Here is a 23,261-nt window from a genome sequence, read left to right as displayed (position 1 = left end):
ATATTACAAAAGGTAATTCTGCAGAATCTCCTATTGCTGCTGCTTTAGAAGCAGCTGCTGCTGCTGCAGCTGAGAAGTAACAGGACGAGGAGGAGCATCTCTGTCAGGGGGGCGGGTGTGGGACTGTGGAGACTGGTGGCGTGACGCTTTGAGGCCGGGTAGAGCAACATTCCTGAGACCTCCCACTTCCTAGATACATAATGATTCGATTCTAACAGACTCTTACACTCACGGTAGCCAATTCGAATCATGCGTCGCGTACAAATCAGTCAGTCGCGCTTAATGTTAACACCGCTAGGCTAATGGAATGAACGGGACAGAACAAACAACAACACAAGATGGAGCGCACGAGAAAGAAAACACAAGCGAGGCAGCAGAAACGAGATGAAGAGTATCCGTTCTTGAATCGAATCGTGACGATCCGAATCGCGACAATTCGTCGAGCGTGGAGGGAGGAGTGAATTGTTACACGTCTACCACTTCCAACCAGCTTCTCCAAGAACATGTTTTGCCTTAGGACAGTGGTGGCTTGTGTCTAAAAACCTCAAGCTAGCAGCTATGGCTGTTACCCTTCGAGAGATATGCTCACGATTTATTTATACTCCTCCCCCCATCCCAACTCATCCTTAGTTCTGGATCATTGATGAAGTGAGCACAGAATCAGTTTAGGTGTCACTCACCATTAATTTTAGCCAAGGCCAGGAATGAAACTTGGGTCATTGTATGTTAAACTTTTTTCGCACCGTACAGAGTCAACCGTACTAAATCGGAGGTGCGGGACATTGCATTTATAGATTTGAAGCTTTTGTGACTGCAAGGATTCATACTGTTTGTTTTTTCGGTAAAGTCACGTAGGTGAAAAAAAAAAAAATTCATTTTTTTTACCTACGTGACTTTACCGAAAAAAAACAAAGAGTATTGCATTTATAGTTTATTGCTAACTGCTACAAGTTGTGAGCACGTCTCTCATTTTCCTCGCTGTCACCACTGTCTGGAACTCCCTCCCTCTAGCATTTCTCACTGCCACCCATGAGAGATGCAAGATATGACAATCAATAAAATCCATTCTTACTTCTCAATTGAATTGTCTTGAATTAATTTCTAGTTTGTTTTTGTACCTGTATAGATCGTTAGGTTTTATTGCACCAGAATATATTCTCAGGTGGAGTAGTGGCACAGTAATTCACGCACTGTGCGATATACCAAGAGACTCGACTTTGGTTCCAAGCTATGATTAAACTGAGTGGTGAGCGATACATCTGAACAAATCCTGGCCCACTTCTTCGCTAACCCCCCAGTGATCAGCGTGAAGTATGGTCAAACAAATCCCATGACCAACATGGATGGCATGAGGAGAGATTGCGGGGAGATTCACCATTTTATCTTTGGAGAAAGCACTTCCCACTGTGGTGCCTAGCAAACTACATTACCCGACCAATACAAATTCCTCATGCACCACAAGCAACTTTCTGACCCAACCCTACGAGACCATCTGTGAAAAAGAGCTTTGGAGCTCATCGCATTTCTCCGGAATAAAGATTCTGATTCTGAAAAATAAACCACTGCTGAATCGAATCGTGATCACAAAATCACGACAATGCATTGCATCTTAGATTGGCTGGATCATTACTCAACGCCTGCCGACTCTGTTGAAGTATTGGCTCGAAACTCCTGCGGTTAACCACTTAACTTTAATTCCTACCCTCGGTGAGCTCACATTTCATGACTGCAATGTTGGTTTCTTAAAGCACAGGGCGGCACAATGATTAACACAGCGAGAAGTCCCTGGGTTGTTTGCCGGACTCGGGCATCTTTCTAAGTGGAGTTTATATGTTTTCCTCTTCTTCTGCATGCATTTAATCTGCTTGTGTCCGTTTCCTCCCATAGCTAAAAACACACGTGTAGTCTAACTGGTATTGGATAAACATCCCAATGCAAAAATAAAATACCTGCAAATTACTCAATTCGGATTACACGTAGCAACATGACCGCCTACTGACAGTACTCTCCTGAAAACGAGTCCGGAGACTCGTTGAGGCTTTACCTTGTTAAAAAGATATAAATGTTTGACAGCACGCACAGTAACACAGCACCCCCTTGTGGACACGAGTTAACACTCAAAATATAATAGCACTGTAACTAATTCGAGGAAAACTTTACCGAGTCTCAAGATTCGTTTCAGGGCGCATCCTGTAAGTGGGATATTTGGCCAATGTAATTTCGTGGGCTTTTTGGCATATGGGAGAGAACTAGTGTACCTGTATAAAACCCACCATGAGTGCGAGGTTCAACAATGGCCTGCTATACAGAAAGAATCACAGGCCAATTTTCTAGACTATACTGCCATTGCCTGGCCACCTCATCGCACAGAGCGTTGAGTGTTTTCCAAGATACCTGTGTGATCCACCAACCATCAGCACCAACATCCGGATTTAATCCAGGTACTGTAGTGACAAAATTGGTTTGGGGCCCCCCCCTAAGTCGAATGGACATTAAAATGCGTAGCTTATGCAGTGTGTGAATATCAGCATTGGGGAGGCAAAGGTGTCTGGGCACGGCGATGGCCACACCACCACTTCATGCGCTATACCCACCTTGCGAGGGGATCACTAACAGCACTTGCCCTAAGAGCTCGTGTAGGCTATACGGGGATATGTCCTTGTTGTGTATATGCGTACGTGCACGCGTGTGTGGGTATGTGACTGCACCGACCGTAGCTGGGAGAGCTGCCGGGGTCGTCTTGTTCCAGCATCTTCCAGAGCTCGTGGAGCGAGCTGCCCCCTCCATCCGACGAGAGCAGTGCCTGGACAGGAGCACGACCGGCACCGCCGTCGTCGTCATCGTCATCATCAACCATACTTAATTTGGAGCTTTCGTGACTGCAGGAATTACTCTTTGGTTCTTTCGGTAAAGTCACGTATAAAGAGAAAATAATAAATTAAATACTAGCATACGACGTTTCGATTGCAACACAAGCAATCATCGTCGTATACTAGTATTTAATTCATTATTTTCTCTTTATACGTGACTTTACCGAAAGAACCAGAATAATCATCAACCATTATCGTCAACCGTGACCTCAAGCTTAGTTTTAAAACACTAAACATTTTGGGTTTCCTCCGGGTTCTCTAGATTTCCTCCCACAGCAAAAGAAACAATGTCACTGGTATTGACCAAATAGCCCAATGCTGAAAACGTACCTGCAGATTACTCAATTGGGATTACACACAGCAACATTGCCCCCAATTGCAAACATTTGGCAAAACCCTTCTGAAAAATATTCTTGAGACTCAGCGAGACCTTGCGGGATAAACAAGAAATTTAATAACAGTCGTAAATAGTGACACCCAGAGTGCCCACAAACAGCTGATCTCTCCTGTCCCCATCACCAGAGGTCGCAATCGGGTACCCGATACCCGTACCCTACCCGATACCCGGCTACCCGTACCCGGCCGGGTACGGGTACCCGTTTGCGACCCTGGTGCGGCCGGGTACGGGTACGGGTAGGCCGTGAGTCACTGCTGAGTAACCGTTTGTCACTCATTTCGGGTAGGGTACGGGTAGGGAACGGGTACCCGTACCCGGCCGGGTACGGGTACGGGTAACCATTTGCGACCCTGGTGCGGCCGGGTACGGGTACGGGTAAGGAAGCAAAACCCGTTTGCGACCTCTGCCCATCACTACTGACCTCACGCTGGGCCGGCGTTGGCGCCATCTGGCTGCTCCTGTCGGTCTCGCCGGAGTCGGCCGGCGCCGGGAGCAGAGGCACGCGGCGGGAATGCTGGGCAAACTGCAGCTCCTGCAGGTGAATATGCGTGCATGTAAGTGTATGTGCATGCGTGTGTGGGGAGCGATAGTGTAGCGGTTAGCGCGCTGCGCTATGAACCCGGCGACACGGGTTCGATTCCCACTCACTGCCAACATCAGTGACAATTATCTGAACCGGTCCCGGGCCTCCCCTAGGTCGACTCAGCCTCAAATGAGTACCTGGTGCGGTGTGTAAACATTGCCACTAGGGAGACAAAGGCGGTCGGGCGTGGTGCTGGCCACCCACCCCTTCGTGTACTGTTCCGGCCTTCATAGGTGCTCGCTAACAGCACTTGCCCCTACAGTCTGTTAAGGCTATACAGGGGATCTTTGTCTTTGTCAAAGTGCACGTGGGAATACGTAGGGAGGGGCAGTTATAGTGGTCGGTGCACTGCGTTACAAACCCAGCAACCAGAGTTTGAATCCCACTCACGGCCAACATCAATGGAGAATCTCGTAACTGGTGCTGGGCCTCCCCTATGTCGACTCAGCGTTAAAATAAGTACCCGGAGTGGTGTGCAAGTCATCACTGAGAAGAAAAAGGGCGGATGTGCGTGGTGCTGTTCCGTGCTGGCCTTGATAGGTGCTCGCGAATATAGCACTTGCCCCAACAGTCTGTTAAATACTCTACGTATATTTACATTTGTTTTATATAAGCCTGTGCATGTGTGAGCATATATATTAGAATATATTACTCAACAGCGGCCAGCCTATAGACCCTATTGACTATGGAGTCATGACCTCTGCTGCACAATAACACCCACTAAGCAAGTGAGGTGTGGTTTTTCATGTTTGTAATCCAGTGCTTTGGTAAGCAAGGGTAGGTGGGTCACAGACATTTATGATGCTCCTACATCCTTTGGGTTGCCAGCTGGTCAAGAGATCGCAGCACAGCAAGTCGGCGTGTAGGTTTGTGAACCCATCACGTTTCTTCCACTTGTACGCATGGTGGGTGTTCTCCGGGTACTCGTTTCCTCCCGCATGAAGCAAAAGACTCCTTAAATAAGTATAACCCGTAAAAACAAAGTTTTTCACTATAAATCTTTTATATGTGTGGCAGCGAACTTAATATAAAGGATTTAAAAATATATTCGCCTGTGGAGGACGCGGGGATCGATCCCGCGACCTTTGGCATGGGAAGCGAGGGCGCTACCAACTGCGCTACTCCGCTACGGCCTGTGGAGGGGTTACGCTCTGGGCTCTTACACTGTGACGTTCAGCCAAAGCCATGAATGAGTTCTATTTGAATATATGTAAAATAAACAAAATTTGCCTAAAAAGTGTAAAATTTTGGGAATTTTTTTCATGAACATTAATTGTCTCGCACAACTAAGTCTGTGTGGAAAATGTCAGCTCGATTGGATCACGGGAAGTGGGTTAAAAAACGACCGAAAGATTTGCACGGTCGTAAGCAAGCAAGCAAGCACGCAAGCAAGCAAGCAAGCAAACTTAATATAAAGGATTTAAAAAGGAATTGGCCAAGAATCCAATGTAGCAGAACCCTCCTAAAAAGAGTACAGGTAGTCCCCGACTTACGATGGTCCGACTTACGATATTTCGATCTTACGATGGCGATAGCGATATGACAAAATTGTAAAATATTTTACATTTCGCGCGGCAGGCAAACGCAGCAGCGTACGAGGTACGATACTGTACGTTGGGACGCTGCCGGGATGTACTGTACGCATATAGTTTATACAGTACGGTACTGTAAATTGCTCTGTTTTGCTAAATTATCACCATTCTTTAGGACTCCTGGGTAGGCTAGGCCTTTTTCGACTTACGATATTTTCGACTTACGATGGGGTCGTCGTAACGCATCTCCATCGTAAGTCGGGGACTACCTGTATTGAGACTTGGCGAGACTGTCTCAGGTAAACAAATCTCAATATTATTATTTGTATGTTGTAACGCCACCTGTGATGTCAGCTGGTACTGTAGCTCCTCCAGCTGGGACAGCCGCGTCTTGTCCCCGTGTCCCTGTGCAGACAAGCGGCGCTGTCCGGGATCCGTATCCTCACCCTCCGACCGAGGTTCATCCTCGGACTCTATTGAAAATAAAAAAACGGGGTTTAAATGATGGATAAATACCGTTTGTGGGCCGTTGCAAAGTGTGGTAGGCCTCGAGTGGTTGTGGACATATGACATAAAGTTGCGGGCCGTATTTGGCCAATGGGCCATAGGTCCCCCACTCCTGCTGTAGACTGACAACTAGTTAGATACATTGCAAAGATGGTTGGCTACTAGACTGCTCTGGTAGCTTCTAGTGGATTGTGAGTGAGCCTCCTTCATGTAGTTTTATTTCACAGATGTATGTAAACATGTTTCTTCGCAGAGTCCCGGGATTTCCAATGGCAAGGATTTGTGCCTAACCGCAGACCACAGCAGGAAGCTAGAATTAGACTTGCGACCTGCATGAATGAGAATGCCAACTTCCGTAGTTCGCCGCACTAAACGGGGTATGCCTGTATGTACGTTGAGCTTCTTTCGCACCGTACATAGCCAACCGTGCTAATCAGAGCTGGGACAGTGGTGGGCGATGGGAGGGTGGATGTTGCAATGCTCTGTCCCGTCATGTATCCTCCCACACTTAAACAACCCCTGCCTAAAACCTCATCCGGCCCTCACCGTGCAGGCCGGCGCTGGCCAGCCGAGCCCTCAGCCGGTTCCCCAGCTCCAGCAGCTGCTGGCGCTCATGGGAGAGTCGTGCCACGTGCCGCGCTGCTTGCCTCAACCTGACCTGCACACGGTACACACCACGTGCATGTTACCACCCACGGTGGTGGTGCTTACCAGTGAGGTGACGTGGTGGTGAGCAGTAAGTTGCAGGTGGTGAGTGGCAAGGTAATAAGTGAGTAGTGAGGTTATAGTGGCAGCTAGTGGTTAAGTGGTGGTGGTGTAAAGTGAGATGTAAGCCAATGGTAGTTTGCGGTCATTGGTGAGGTGGTGGTGAGGGATGCGATGGAAGCAGTGAATGGCGAGGCTGTGCTTGCAATGTCTTGAGGAGGCAACGGTGTCAAGCGGTGAGGTGGTGTGGTAGCGAGTGGTGAGCAGTGAGGTAGTGGTGGCAGCGAGTGGCGAGATGGCAGTAGTGGCGAGTCGTGAGGTCACGGTAGTAGGGAGCCGTGGGCTGTGAGGTGGTGAGCGTTGCCTGCAACTCGGCGACACGAGGATGGGAGGTTTCGGCAACAGCGGCGCCACCGGGATCAGCGATGAGACGCAGCCTGCGCAGATCCTCCTACTCCCGAGTGGATCGTGTCACATGGGTCGGAGCGGTAGTGGTGGAGGGTGGATACACACCAACCAGGGATGGAGGGGACAAACACGGGATGGGAATAAATTGCTCCAGTGAAACCGTGAAACTTTCCTTCTTTGGAACGTTCATACTGCTTGGCGTCCACCTCCTGTTTCATCGAGTTTCATGACTTTGTATTTAAATAAGCGTTGTTTATTCGATTATGAGTGCAAATGTTTGAACACCCTCGCTTACTTGAACATGCATGCACACACATGGACGCACACACGAATACACAAGTGGTGGTGACGTCACCGTGGTGCCTATGGCTAGGCTCGGGTGTAGGCGTGACTGACACACAGAGACACAAACACGAACAGATACACAAATGCACTCACACACGAATGAACGCACACACGCAAAGTACCCACACTCACACACACCTGCCGCGTCAGCTGGGCCACGGTAGCGGCTAGCCGTGCTACCTGCCCCGCCTGCCTCCTCACGGTGGCCTCCAGCTGCGGCTCAGCTCCCCGTATCGCAGGCGACACACCGGCCTCCCTGATGGCCTTCCCGCCAGCGCCCGTGAGCGCCTCCATCTCCCGCCGCATCTCCCCGATTACGGCGCGCAGGGCAGCGTTCTGGACGCGCAGGGATGAGTCATCCGTGCCCGCCAGATCGGACTCCTCATCCTAGCAGCAGCACCAGCCACCAGAACAGCAGCAGCAGCAATTAACAAAGCAGCAGCAGCAGCCGCCATAGAACACTACCAGCCAAAGTAACAGCAGCAAAAAATATAACAGCAGCAGCAGTAGCAGCCATATAATAGTAGGGGCTAACGGAACAGCACCAGCAACAGCCACCAGAACATCAACAGGCAATATAGCAGCAGGAGGTACCAGAACAGCAGCAGGCACTATAGCAGCAGCAGGAGCAGCAGGCAACAAAACAGCAGCAGCAATAGCTGCAGCCAACAGAAGTGCACCAGAAGCAATAAGAACAGCAACAGCAGAAACCAACAGAACAGCAGCAGCCAAATAATGGGAAGCAGCAGCCAAACCAGCGTAGGCATGCTAAGGATTTAATCTATTAATTGATTAAAATCGATTCTTATGCTCACGATACGCACATAGAACCGTGCACGTGAGAATCGCGATTACCTGTGTGGCTCGTTATTCGGAGACACGTTACCTGCGGTTCAGAATCCTGCATAGCGATGCCGTGCTTGAGAAGAGTCGCCATGGCCCTGTCGCGTTGGCGTCTCAGCCGCGCCCCGGCAGACACCGCCTCGCTCAGCTCGCGCTCGCGTTCCTTCAGCCGCAGCACGGCCTGGAGGCAGCACGAGCAGAGACACACGACGACGCAGAGGGATGTAAGTGATACGACAGGAACATGCGGGGAGATAAGAGGAACACACAGGAAGAGTGGGACATTGTGGCACCAATGGGAGATGCAGTCAGAGAGAGACAGACACATCAGGACACAAGAGTGACAGCCAGACAGTCACAGGAAGACAAAGACAAAGGTTACCCATATAGCCTTAACAGATTGTCGGGGCAAGTGCTGTTAGCGAGCACCTATGAAGGCCAACACGGCACACGAAGGGGTGGGTGGCCAGCACCACTCCCGCCTGCTTTTGTCTCCCAAATGGCGATGTTCACACATTGCACAAGGTACTCATCAAAGGCTGAGTCAACCTCGGAAAGGCCCAGGACCGGTTCAAATAATTGTCACTGGTGTTGGCCGAGAATTGGAATCGAACTCGGGTTGCTTGGTTCACAGCGCAGTGCGCTAACCACTGCACCATTGCTCCCCGAAGCAAGACACAGAGGGACAGCCACAGAGACACCGCAGGACACACAGAGACTTGAGCACCTGGTCTCGCGCCTGCATGATGGGTTGCAGCACTTTGTCTCCCTGCCGGTGGAGGGCGCTCTCCCGCTCCTCCGCCCTGCGCTGCGAGTCCAGCGCAAGCTGCTCGCGCTCCCTCTCCAGCTCTTCCTGCCGCTGCACGGCCAGCGCCAGCTCTTGCTTGTACCTGCGAGCCAGACGAATCACCGGTGAGACGGCGCAGAGATGCCACAAGCAGCGAGCGCCTGCACATTCACCTTACAGAAAACAAAACCCAAATATAAGCGGTCTCACCTATGCCTCGTGGGGGTTATATGACCATACTACACCATGCTATCGTATGATCAGTGCAGGTAGACATCAAGATATTGCCCGTTTTGCAGTGTCTGGCCCATATATTCAACCACCCACTTACTGACCAACGAACCCACTCACAAACTTTTGCAGAATCTGGCCCAACTACTTGGAACTCATTGCCAGTCACTGTCCGCAGTAGACTCAAGACGCAAATGTTCTGTAATGCTTGCAAAGAATAAAAGCACATCCATGATAGCCTTTAGGCTATGAGAACAGCGCAACTAATAAACGTACCTATCTATGGTTTATTAGTATTTAATTGAAGAGACATGGTGCATGCTAAGAACCGGCACTGTATCAACATAAATATATTAAGCTATTGGAAGTCAATGTGAGCTCGGGTATTTAAAATCCATGAAAGCTGCGCTTGTTCCTAGGACGGGTTAGGAAGGATTTAGGGAGAATACCGGCCGTTTGTATTTATTTATTTAAGACAGAACATTTAAATTTAGACAATGCCCTATATCGATGTTGTTTTGGAAAAGTAAATATGACACTCACGCATGTAACAATTCACCCTTGTCCCTATTATTTGAACAGTAAAAAATTCCGGGTCACGAATTGAAGCAACTCCTTTTGTCTGCTTTGTATGTTCTGTCTTGTTCAATCCATCAGCCTACATGTAACATTATATCGAGGTGCATTATGATTCGCTCACACGATGATTCCATCATCACAAATCCGGGTCACGATAAGACTCAAGTTTGCATTGTGTTTTGTGTCTGTGGACTTTTGGCTCTGTCTCTATCACTGGATTAGCCTCAATGTGATATGAGCATTAGGTATGTAATGGGGTCGCAATTTGATTCAAGAATATAATCGTCTTCATCTCCCTTTCGCCGTCTCATTTGCATGGAAAATAAAATTAAATGTTGTATACAATTTGATTCTTAAATTGGCATCATTTGTAAATAACTTGCATGCACAATTCAATGCAAATATCAAGAGCAATGGGTGTTGCCATGGTAGCGACCTCTGGACTTGCAATCTCAAGGTCGCCGGTGCGATTCAATCTCCCAGTGCCGCAATTGAAACGATGGGGCAACTTTCTTAAATCCCACCCCCCCACATCACCATCCACCAAGCGGTATGAATGGGTTCATCACAAGATAGTCTATCAGCAGGTGGTATGTGCTGAAGTAAAGTGTGGGTACTCCGATCTCTTCCAAAACGTCTGGCTGGACTGGAAGAGAAGGCCAAACACACCCGAGTGAAGGCTCTTCCACCAACAGTGGCGTGAGCTTAGAAATTTCAGTGCTGTGCCTTTAGCCGGGCAGTGGGGGCGCACGCCGGTGATCCGAAACTGTTGAGGCGAGGGTTGGTGGATCGCACGAATGTTACGAAAACTCCATTGCCGTGGGCATCAAATCCCACACCCTGGCTTTCCAGAAGCCAGTACAGAAAAATGCGGATTAAAATCATCGATGCCATCTACATGGGATAAAGTGGTGTCCCTTCACAAGCGTGGTTTCCTCCAGATGCTCCAGTTTCCTTCAACATGTTAACACTAATTAAATGGCTGATAACATATTCAATAGAAATTCTGCAGAGTTTGGCAAATGGTTGGCATCGGCTCATCACCTAGGCTGCTGCCTTCCAACTTTGTTCCTCTGCAATTGTCTGTGGTTCCCCAGGAATTGTGAGACGCGATTTGCACGAATGAAGATGCTGCATCAAACATATTATTACGACCCATATCTTCACGGACAAGAGCATCAATTCGAATTGAAAATGGAGCAGCGAGCCGAATTTGGTCCGCTCACCATAGGCTCCCTACCCCACCCCAGGGACTCTACAAAAGCTGGCAGCTGATGTTGCCGCCATCAGCCGCAAACACCAGAGATCTGGTACGAGCCTGGCGGAGGCATCCTGACACGCGATGAGCTCAGCGCGCATCTTGGCAAGCGCCTGCCGGTCGGCCTCCGTCTCCACGTCCCTGCGCACCGTCTGTCGCGCCTGCTGTGTCACGTGCGTGTCCCAGGCAGTGCGCGCCAGCTGCAGCTCCTCCCGCAGCCTGACACAAACATCCCCCACGTAAGGATGTGCATTTATAGGGCGCTTGTTCATGTGCCGCAGCAACTCAATGCCCCAAACGTCACATCTCATCTAAACCGTTCCATTTCCCTGCTGCAGCCTTACTTCGGGAACCACCAGTGGCAGCTGTGCCTGTGCAGCACAATGTGTACACAACACTGGCCAACCAGTAGGGGGGGGGGGGTGATGCTGCTGTGTGATTTTTCATGATGTAGTAGTTGGCAGTAATTCATAAATTTTGGAAGACTTCGACCGTGTTTGCCAGGACAGATGGCCTACTCTTTTTCGAATAACGTCATAGGATCCTTTATTGTCAACTGTGAATCAGACGTGAACATTCTACGGTTAATATTCCCTCGATATTAACCTGGGTGGCCCCTGGCCGCGAACCGCAAAACTCTGTAAACAAGCAGCAAACGCGCTCCCGCATGTCGTTTTATCACCCAGCTGCCTTTATCTCCCTAGTGCTGAAGTTCACACGTGGCCAGTTACTCATGTTACAATGCAAAAGGTCATTTATAGGCTGCAACAGACACAATTGTAACCATTAAATCGGTCCTCCCATCATGCCTTGCATATCACATGACATCACCATACCGCGTGTATAATTCACAGAGCCTTGTTTTAGACCACCAACTCAAGATCCAAATTTGTGGCCATGTTTTGTTGATCATTTACTCTTATACATTTCCACCCTGGAATAACTTTTCCACTTGATACATTTCTCAATTTACATGAAGCGTTAGAACTAGTTTAATGTTGACAGTTCCTCCGATTGAGAGACGGATAACGACGTTGATCCGTGCGCGTCTCACTTCTCCACGTCATGGTCCTTGAGGTGTAGGGCATCAGCGTGGCTCCACTCCAGCCGCTTGCGCTCCACCTCCCCATCCTGGAGCTCCCCGCGCAGCTCCCGCAGCTGTGCCTCCAGCGCTCGCTCGCGCTCCGCGCCAGCCGCCCTCACTCGCTCCAGCGCGGCGGCACTCTCCCGCGTCTGACGGTCCAGCTCAGTGCATCTGCAGCCGCCCAGGGGAAATGTGCATTCTGGATAAGGCTTATGGGTTCACGTGTTCCTTGCAGCCACTGGAGGAGCTAGGTTCTCCACAGTCGAAAAAAAAATCGATTCGTGCCCCCCCCCCAAATGTGACGATTCATCGAATGATGGAAACATTCAAATCTGTGGCATTTCAACCATTGGCTCAGTTAAGGTCAGCCACACCATGATGGCACTATAACGACATCACTCAAATCCAGGGTTCTCAAGTGTTGCGAGTAGATGGTATCTCAGCCTGGTCACCAATGGCTGCACATTAAAACTCAGCACATCAAATATGGTTTTCATTTATTTTGGCTAAATATTAGCTCTTGAGAATTAAAAAAACATTTGGAAAGCCATTTCTCGACATAAGGGCATGTGGGAAAGCTCAGCACCGCGAGTGTGTGGACAAACAAAAAGTCCATTGAAGGGATCTCAGAAACAGTTCTGTTATAAATCGTGGCCATTCTCGCACTTGCGGTTCAGCAACTCCAGCTCCTTGGCGTGTGCCGACCGTGCATCCTCCGCCCGTTCCTCCAGCTCCTTGATCCTGCGGCAGAGATGATGCATCGTCGGCATTACCCATTACGTATGTATGTTGAACTTCTTTCACACCGTACATAGCCAATCATGCTAATCGGAGGTGCGGGGGAAGGACAACAAACTAAACACAGCGGACCACCACCGCAGCATACACCGCGACCACCCAGAGTTTGCTTGTGTTGAACCAATGCTGTTGAAATTGTGCACTCACATGAGGCTGATGGGATATGTCACATATAATATTATTGTTTACGTGGAAGAGTTGGGAAGGAGGCGTATTATCTGCTTATTTATTTTGCTACTTATATTCTTATATTCTCCACGATTTGTGTGAACAAAAGCCAACAATGCAAAGGAGCATCATAACTTAGGGCCGAGACCAAAATTGAACAGAGCAAGGGATCAAAGATTAATACTAACACTTGATCCTGTTCTCATCATTCATCAGTTTTTCCCATTCTTGCAGCATTGTTACTATCCCCCAGCTTGTTCAGCACCTTGATATTCAGAAGTAGCGAGGAACTTAATAAACACAGATCCTACAATTCAAACAGCCTCTCTACTTTAAAGATATATAAAGGTATACATCCATACCATGTTCTCCAAATTATAAGACACTTCAAGAAGTAATATGCGCCCAGGGTAAAAAAAGTTATACAAATGTGGTCACACACACACATACCAGATTATAAAATGCACTGGCAATTATTTCTTTAGAGAATAAGGTATATATATATCTATATGATATATGTTTAAACCAGATGACAGCCCATTGAGGAATAAAATCTCTTTCACAAGAGCAACCTTGGGTAAAACACTGGCAGGTTTCTGATAAAGCCGCCCCAACGTCGTCAATAATCTTCTCAACAGGGCTAAGCAATGGCGGTGTCGCCAATGGAAGTGACGGCAGCGATAGTGCAGCAGCGGTCGTCACCTGGCGTCACGCACGGCCACCTCGTCCCGTAGGGCCCACTCGGCCTCGCGCAGACGCTTCTCCAGCTCCACCTGCGCCGTCTCGGCGGCCCCCAGCGCTGCCCCATAGCGCTCGTTCGCTGCCTGAGCTGCCTCCAGCTCCTTGCCCAGCAGCCGAACCTACAATCCCACAGCAGCATGGTGCTCAGCTCCGGTCGCAAGGCCTCTAACATTGCTGAACCAATGCTGCTGACATTATGCACTCCCAGGAGGCCGTGTAGCTGATGGGGATGTGCAAAAATATATACTTATATGTTTGATGTGGCGGGACAGATATGTGGAGGCATATCGTCTGCTTATTTATTAATTCTAATACTTTTATTCTCCACAGCGATGCTAATGATTTTTTCGTCTTACATGAAGCAGTTCTGAGAACAAAATTTGTTTGATTGACAATAAGTATAAAATTCGTCTTCGTTTCATAACATGATGCCGATAGAACAATCTGGATACAAACCAAGGGAAAAGACAAAATATCTACTTGTAAAAATAACATGGCAAATAAAACAAATTTATCGAATTGATGAAGATACGATGGGAAAGAGTTAAATGGTCTAACAGTGCAAGGAAATTCAATGTGTCCTACAATACAGTGGCTGAACACAATACGGATGAGGAAAGGAGTCATTTAAATGGATGGAGGTGCCACTTTGTGAAGTTAATGGGAACAATGATCACGGTACCTACAAAAGATTGATGTTTTGTCCGCTGTGTCGTGCATTACGTGTGCCTGCCTGCATCACTTTAATGATCACCATTAGCCACCGGAACCAATGGCATTGCCGTGGTTACCTTGAGCTCGTGTGCCAGTACCGTGTTGCTCATCTGGTCGGCATGGAGACGGAATTCGTGCTCGCGCTTTTGCAAGTGCACATCAAACTCGGCGAGCAGCTCCTACAGGACAACGCAAGGACACACACACAATGCACATTTCATACACACGTGCATCACACACGCACACACTTGCATCGGTGCACATACACAATATATACACGCACCGCACACCAAGACATCATGCATATACACATTTACATTGCACATACACACACCATTCACACACATGCATTTCACTCACCATACACAAAAGTGCATCGCACAAACACACACATATGTAGTGACGTATATTGAGTCACTACGGCGTTTAGCGCCAGCTACTGAGAGGAGAGTGCAACTGTGCGTGTTAGAGTCTCTCTCTAGCACCAGAGTATGTATGACATGGAAGGGGGCCCTAGGGGGTATGGTTCTGGTGACAGCCAGAGAGAGGGCAGTTGAGGACGTGACAGTCTAGGTGAACCCGAGAGAGCACGTGACCAGGACAGGATAATGAGAGGGGACAAAAGGTGGCAAGACTGACACGTGATGTATAGCCCAGAACCTTCTAGTAGGATCTAGAAGGGGGCGTGGCCGACGGCGGAGCCAGGCTACGCTCAGGGGCATAAAAGGGAGGTCCCGAGAGCTGATCGAGGCTGTCTGTTGGAATGAAACTTGTCGGTGCTACGTCTCTTCAATCCTCGGTCTTCGGTCTTTACGCTCGGAACAGTGGGTCAGGCAGTGTGTTACTGACTGACCCGGTTATGTAGTTACCCCGTTGTGGTCTAGTTACCCCGTTGTGGTCTAGTTAACCTGTGTACGTTTATGTAGTTACTCTGTTGGGTTGTGAGAATAAACGTGTTGCCTCCAAAGTCAAGTGTATGCCTCCAGTAAACCCACGACACATGCACCAAAAGCTGACATTTTTTACACATGCAGCCAGACACAAATATGCACACACGCAGCAAATACATATGCTCTGAACACAAATACACACAACCACACACAAGCACATTTAGCTCACGCACACACACACAAAAACAAATATAAAATGTATAGCTTAACATACACACATGCATCACACACACACTCAGCATACACATCCAGTGAGCATCTACTATTGGGCGGGGATGGTGTAACCAACACCATTCCTGAATATGACATTTACACATCACAACAAGTACTCATTTAAGGATGCGTCAACATCCGTCACTAATGTTCGCTATGGCTCGGAATCAAATCGATGTCACTGGGTTCATAGCGCGATGCCCTAGGCATTGTAGCCGCCATTCGCCACTAAGTGGTGGTACCATCACTACGGCAGTTGTACCACCACACACACAAATTATGGCTAGGCTTTGAAATCCACAGCGAAAAACCCACAAATGCATGCATTCACTTGCCACAGACAAGAGGCCTGCCGTGGCATCTGAATTTCAGGAATGGATGGCGCTCCGAAAGAGTTGCAGCTAAACCGCCCCCTCTCCACGCACCTGCTTCTGCAGGCCGAGCTCCCCACAGGTCTCCTCCACCTTTCTCTCGAGCTCCCTCCTCAGCCGCTCCAATTCCTCGCTGCGCTGGCTCAGCTGAGCCTCCACCACCCTGCGCACATCGCACACACAACCACCAGTTCAGCACCAGGGCAATATACAAACAAGCTGACAAAGCAGAACATTATGGGCACCTCTATTCTGATAAGATGCACTGCTGGAAGGCAATTTGGCAAACAGGTTGTGTGAAAAATACTTTTATATTTATTTATGTGGCGAGACAATTATGAGGTTATTTATTTGATTAATGTTCTCCACTGACATTTGATAACTTTCTGTTCTGATGATACACGAGCCCACAAACACCCACTAGCGATAATCGTGTTGGTACACATTGTATAAAAAAGTGTATATATATAGTAAAATGCAATTATCTGATTCCCAATCTTACGCCGAAAACTATATGCATCTGGGCAGTGGCATTGGGGAGTTGTGGTACGTTTCGTAGTGATTGCTTTAAGGGTTAATACAGTTTTCGTGGAAACATGGGTAACGTTTACAGACATACAGACAAAACATTTCCCGGGCATAGCAATAAGAAGCCTATGTTACATGTATAGTGTGGGTATGAGGCTTCTCCACTTCGTGTGGGTCAGAGGGGTTATCTGACCATACTTCGGCACGCTGGTCACTGCGGGTTGGTAAAGGCGGGGAACAGACGCTGGAGCATAGCATAGCACTACAAGAGATGACTGCACTCATCTCTGCTGACAGCTAAGCCCTGCATCTGAAAAGATCGGAACATTCTGGATGCTTATGCTAGCAGCCTACTCAAGAAATTAGTCAGGAAATAATGTGTAAAAACACTCAATAATTATATTTACAACACCTATATTCCCACATTACATATTATTTTTTCTAAACATGTAAAATACACTTTTTTTGTTGGTGATGTGTTGAACTAGAACTTCATGTGTCCATAAACCCATTCATATGCAAATGAATTCCACAACGGAATTAAACAAACATGCTAATAGTTAAACACACATTTGACTATTAGCACAGCAGGGTCATCTCTACCATTAGCAATGGGACCCCACATTCAACACGAATGCCAACACATTCGTTTTGCGCGTACATCTGTAGACCTTTGTCAATCCGCTGCTGGCTGAGGGGGTGCTCCCTTCACCTGAGCACGTTGTGGGAATAACTTTACCGTACTTCACCACTACTGTGGTTCGTGCAAGTTGGTGGAAGTGGGGGATATAACCCTTTAACAGTCTATTAGGGCAAGTGCTGTTCGCAAGCACCTACAAAGGCCGGCCACAGGGCACGAGGTGGTGGGTGGCCAACACCACGCCCAGCCGCCGTTGTCTCCCCCAATGGAGATGTTTACACACTGCAACAGGTACTCATTTGAGGCCGAGTCGACCTAGGGGATGCCCAGAACCGGTTAAGATAATCGTCACTGGTGTTGGCCTTGAGCGAGCATCGAACTCAGGTCGCTGGGTTGGTAGCGCAGCACGCTAAACGCTGCACGACCGCTCCATGATTTATCCGTGTTGAATGCTGTACGCCAGTGATGGGCAACCTCTGATTAGTACGGTTGGCTATGTACGGTGCAAAAAAAGTTCAACATACATAGTGAGTAACATGAGCCCCCCTTCTTCAACTCAGTGGGCCACAAGCTTGAAATCGTGCTTGTGCACGATGCATGAGCCAATGCACAAACCTAAGGACACTAAAAACAGGCCACCACGAGGGGCACCTTGAGTCACAAGTTGCCCACCACTGCTGTAAGCAGAAAGAAAACATTTATATCAGTGAACACATAAAACGCAGGCATGCAGTGTGTTGCGTTTATAGCAAAAACTTTACCAAGGGACTTATTTTTTCAAGGATTTGACGGGTCACTACAGTTCTAGACAGTGGTTTTAAATGTTACAGCCTACACTGTGCACATGAACTCCTTGACATCTTAAAACCAGCATAATAAAATGTTTCTCAACCACAAAAAATGTTTGCGGTTGGGAAACATTTTTGGTTATTTTCAACATACTTATCCTTCACGCAAATATCAAACATGCATAATTAAACCATTTAATATAGATCCTCTTCTCGTAAGCCACATTCCTTTCAACAATTCATTGTGAAAGTGGCACATTTCCAGCCCTGACCTAAAGTGCCGATTTCACGCCAGACAAAAATGAACCTCTGGCCCAAGTTTTTAAATAGAACCGTCCGCTGAGTCACAACCAAAGTCAGACCGACCCACGTGCCCTCTCCGTGTCCAGGCGTAGTTCCCGCAGCCTTTCACGGTGCTGCACCGTCTCCTCCTCGCCGTCGCGCCTCGCAGCGGCCAGGGCAGAGCGCAGTCGGTCGGCCTGCACGCTCAGCTCGCTGACGTGGGCACGTAACTCCGCGTTGTCGGAGCGCGCGCTCGCCAAATCCGCCTCGCAGTGCTCCAGCTCACCATCACGCTCCTCCAGCAGCCTGAGGTTGAACTGCACACGATGGAGATGAGACGTGGTGCAAAGTCATGATTAGAGCCGGGATAATTGATTTCTGAAGTAATGGATTGGCTCATGCTTAGTGCACAAAACAGCTCTTGCATGTGTTATGTTTATTTGTCTTTGACTTGCCAAAAACAATCAAGCATATCGATGATTACGACTACACACCAAAGACCTGAGAATGACTAAGACAAGACTAAATTAATGAGTATTAATGAAGACACAGGCTCAAATCATTTGGCAATGTTGAGAAACAGCAGTTACTGAGAAAGACCAAATATGATCATTGGCTATTCAGTATACGTATTAAAAAATGTTTTGAAAAATATTATGCTCCCCTTACACCAAAATGTAATAACCAAGAGCATCTGACTTGAATGTCATTGACTAGACTAAGAGAATTATGAAATACAATCCACAATCCAAGACTCGACTACCACTCCACAGGTCGTCGTCATCAACTAAACCGAGGCTAAAATAGACAATGCAAACGAAGTTAACACTGGGATCCCACGAGGCACCTTGAAGTCATCCTTGAGCTGCAGGAAGCGCTCCCTCTCCTCAGCAGTCGCCCTCTCCGCTCGCCGCACCGACTCCGCCAGCACACGCGCTCGCAGCTTCTGCAGCTCGTGCCACTCCTGCTCCTTGTCCCCGAGGAGCCGCTCCAAGCGGATGCTCTCCTCGTCCACTTCAGCGTCTGGTACGGCGCACGATAGGGCCACCAGGGGGGCCACCGGCAGCGGTTCGGGTTCACCGCCCAGCATCGCCGGCGTGAGAAGCTGCTCGGGAGGCACCGGCATCTCCTCCCGTTTACTCCTGGGGTCAGCGGTGGCGACGTGAGGGCTTCAACTCTAAGAGACATGGCAAAGGAGGTTACTGGGTTTCCGATTCACTTATTCAGTTAATGAAGAAGCTTCCAAGCACGTGCAGTGATATATCAGACGGGGCCGAACAATTGTTTTTTTCCGCAGCTAAGGTCCACTGAGCTATATAGCTCTTTTTCAGAAGCGACCTGGCCACAAATGGTAGCTCAACGAAGTGGCTTAATATGTGGAAATTTATAGCAGCAAAATACTCTAAACATGGAGGACCCGGAGGAATCCACGCAACCACAGGGAGAACATGCAAACTCCAAATATACAGGCGTCAGGGTTGGGATGAAACCCACAACCTCCTGTATACCAGGCGAGGCAATTAGCATCTCGCCACCATGGCACCCCAACGCACGGGACAACCCAAAAACATATCGGAAAGCTATTGAGTACAACTAGGAAAACCTATGCTGTAGTATGGTTCACTTTTATTTCAAGTGACCATTATTTCATTTAAAGTGGTTTGACCAGCATGGTGAAGTATGGTTAAATAACCCCAATGGCTGGCATGCAGTAGGGAGCCCTCATCCAGCAGTGGATTGGCAAGGGCTGTACAAATACACGGTAATTTGCATGTTTTGTTACTGCAGGTTCAACCTGAACTAGAACTGAATTGGCTTCTCGCAAGCGGTACTCATTAGTGTCCTTGAAATATCGTGACTGGATAATACCTTGTCCCTACATGTGATGTATTTTTGGAGGGCCAAATAAAACTTGTGAAGAACATTGTAACGGGACACTGGAAGCTCAAAAATGTAACAACGTGGAGAACTATGCTGCCTTGTTATCCATAATACAGTTTTTTTGTGTGTTAAGCTGCCTTGTTGTTATCTGGGTCCGAAAGTTGCACAGAAAAGTCACGAGGCATGCAATCTGTCTAGTTGTGCAACGACTGTAGCATTGAGACCGTGCATTCCAACTTGTATTTTCAGTGGTTTTAACCTTTTCCTTGTTGCTATAGGTATCTTACATTACAAGCTGTAATTGGACGGATTTGGTCTTCATGGAAAGAATAGGGTTTTTGTGATTGCTCCAACTCAAAGGTCATACCCATTTACATGGTTTTAAAATTGGGTGGGGAGCTTTCAAACACTTTTCTTTCAATTACATACTTTGCTTTATACACTCACTGTAACCTTTGCAATATCCACAGGGCCAATCATGACAAATCCCAATTTACCCCGGTATTTTCACGTAGTGCTTCTTCATTGGTCATTGTGCTGATCATAACCAACCAGATTGATGCTGGATGGCGATTGATCAGGCTCTCAACACAGTCTGACCTGGCCTTGTGTACATATACAACTCATTTTTAAGTTCACTGCTGGCTGAGGGCCTACCTACAACGTACAGTACGGCAATGTTTCCTGGTCATACTTCCCCACACTTGGGTGGTGCAGGCTAGGAGCATAGACAGAGTAGAAGTGATTTTCTGAACCTGTTATAAATAGGATCCGACTCGACCTGCCAATTTTAACATAACCCGACCAGCTCAAACTTCACCCATCCTGACCTAACAAAAGTGAACTTGACCCGAGCAGGCCAAACTTGACCACGTAACACAACCCTTACCCTACAGCCAACCAGATCTAGCCTAACTTGGTAAATACAAAACCCAAGCGGAACGTGTCAGAACATAGAAAAATAGCGTGGTTCAAAAACGTGGTCATTGTCAAAAAAAAGTGTGCCAAGCATGAAAGATTAATGCTTGCAATTACGGTACAGTATATACGAAGGAACGTACGGCACAGAAAACATACGCAGGTAAAATTACACGATTCTAACCGCTTATTAAAGTGGGCTTGGGCAGGACAAGTCGCTACAAGCCACTATGAACCACGGTGAAGAGTTGTCAACCACGACCACGAACGGAGTGACAAGACAAGGAAATAGAACGGGGAGACGGAGCGATGGCACGGGCTTGTGTGCAGGATCTAAAGTTACACCGTAGGATTGGTGAGATAGTGGCTTTGCATACCTGTCAACCCATTATTATCACCTGATTTGCAGACCAACTCAGACCTTACTGGTCACCCCATGCCCCCTTATGAAGCTCAATGTTCATCCTGCAAAGTCCCATCACAAGGGAGAAACACAAATACTCACCACTAGTACACTCACCACTACACTCACCACTAGCACACTCACTACTAGCACACTCACCACTAGCACACTCACCACTAGCACACTCACCACTAGCACACCCACCACTAGCACATTCACCACTAGCACACTCATCAATAGCACACTCACCACTAGTACACTCACCACCAGCACATTCATCACTACACTCACCATTACTACACTCATCACTAGCACACTCACCACTAGCACACTCACCACTAGCACATTCATCACTAGCACACTCATCACTAGCACACTCACCACTAGCACATTCACCACTAGCACACTCATCAATAGCACACTCACCACTAGTACACTCACCACCAGCACATTCATCACTACACTCACCATTACTACACTCATCACTAGCACACTCACCACTAGCACACTCACCACTAGCACACTCACCACTAGCACATTCATCACTAGCACACTCATCACTAGCACACTCACCACTGCACTCACCACTAGCACACTCATCACTACTACACTCACCAATAGCACACTCACCACTAGCACACTCACCACTGCACTCACCACTAGCACACTCACCACTAGTACACTCACCACTGCACTCACCACTACTACTACTCACCACTACACTCACCACTAAATACAGTACCTGTCTACCCATTATCAGTGCCCTACCTTATTACAGACCTTACTGGTCACCCCATGCCCCTTATAAAGCTCAATGTTCATCCTGCAAAGTCCCATCACAAGGGAGAAACAAGAAACACGTTGTTGTTGTTGTGTTGTTGCCCGCACTGAAACGGATGTACGCCGTCTGGCCCTGACAACTCAACTTTCCCTGCACAACAACACGTGGTAAACCATATGGGTTGACAGGTATGGCTTTGACGGGGGGGGGGAAGAGGAGGCCTTCATCCAGCAGTGGATTGACCATGGCTGCTGAGGAGGAGGATGATGATGAGAATGATGATGATGATAAGGATGATGATAAGGATGATGATGAGAATGATGATGATGATGATAAGGATGATGATAAGGATGATGATGATGAGGATGATGATGAGGAGGATGATGATGAGGATGATGATGAGGATGATGATGAGGATGATGATGAGGATGATGAGAAGGATGATGATGAGGATGATGAGAAGGATGATGATGAGGATGATGATGATAATGATGAGAAGGATGATGATGATGATAAGGATGATGATGAGAAGGATGATAATGAGGATGATGATAATGAGGATGATGATAAGGATGATGATGAGGATGATGATGAGAAGGATGATGAGGATGATGATGATGAGAAGGATGATGATGAGGATGATGATGATAACGAAAATCCGAACCCACGCGGCTTCTCACCCAACGCAGCAGCTCTCGAGTCTGAGCCCAACGGCCGCTTCCGTCGCCCGATTATTTATTTATTATTTACAAATCTCGCGAGACTTCCCCACCCCGCCGCGCACGTTCATGGGGGAGAGAGAGAGAGGGGGGGGTAAGTCTCGCGAGATTTAGAAAGCGCGCGAAATTTGATTAACTTTTATCAATCGGCGGTCGACCCGATGTAAACAAATACGATCACAGTAACTTGGGACCGTCGGCTTTGATTGTAAAACGTGTCACAGACTAAATTGGCCG

The 23,261-nt window shown here is 48.0% G+C and overlaps 1 protein-coding gene across 1 annotated transcript in view; it reads right to left on the bottom strand.

Annotated features, from left to right (window-relative positions):
• The window catches only part of CCDC57 (coiled-coil domain containing 57), a 37,698-nt gene extending 14,666 nt beyond the window's left edge, over positions 1 to 23,032 (bottom strand). The window contains exons 1-17 of the mRNA XM_078873014.1: positions 22,986 to 23,032; positions 19,170 to 19,499; positions 18,407 to 18,639; positions 16,139 to 16,247; positions 14,628 to 14,729; positions 13,798 to 13,955; positions 12,796 to 12,870; positions 12,100 to 12,300; positions 11,106 to 11,264; positions 8,918 to 9,080; positions 8,234 to 8,371; positions 7,486 to 7,734; positions 6,959 to 7,045; positions 6,436 to 6,547; positions 5,725 to 5,855; positions 3,689 to 3,799; positions 2,713 to 2,803 (exon numbers count right to left, since the gene is read on the bottom strand). Coding sequence (XP_078729140.1) covers positions 2,713 to 2,803; positions 3,689 to 3,799; positions 5,725 to 5,855; positions 6,436 to 6,547; positions 6,959 to 7,045; positions 7,486 to 7,734; positions 8,234 to 8,371; positions 8,918 to 9,080; positions 11,106 to 11,264; positions 12,100 to 12,300; positions 12,796 to 12,870; positions 13,798 to 13,955; positions 14,628 to 14,729; positions 16,139 to 16,247; positions 18,407 to 18,639; positions 19,170 to 19,448 — 2,398 coding nt within the window. The 5' untranslated portion in view covers positions 19,449 to 19,499; positions 22,986 to 23,032. The remainder of the gene's footprint in view (positions 1 to 2,712; positions 2,804 to 3,688; positions 3,800 to 5,724; positions 5,856 to 6,435; positions 6,548 to 6,958; positions 7,046 to 7,485; positions 7,735 to 8,233; positions 8,372 to 8,917; positions 9,081 to 11,105; positions 11,265 to 12,099; positions 12,301 to 12,795; positions 12,871 to 13,797; positions 13,956 to 14,627; positions 14,730 to 16,138; positions 16,248 to 18,406; positions 18,640 to 19,169; positions 19,500 to 22,985) is intronic.
• Positions 23,033 to 23,261: the final 229 nt, after the last annotated feature.

Source organism: Lampetra fluviatilis, chromosome 35, assembly GCF_964198595.1.
Source record: "Lampetra fluviatilis chromosome 35, kcLamFluv1.1, whole genome shotgun sequence".
In the NCBI taxonomy this organism is placed as follows: domain Eukaryota; kingdom Metazoa; phylum Chordata; class Hyperoartia; order Petromyzontiformes; family Petromyzontidae; genus Lampetra; species Lampetra fluviatilis.
This window is presented reverse-complemented; position numbering and strand designations above follow the sequence as displayed.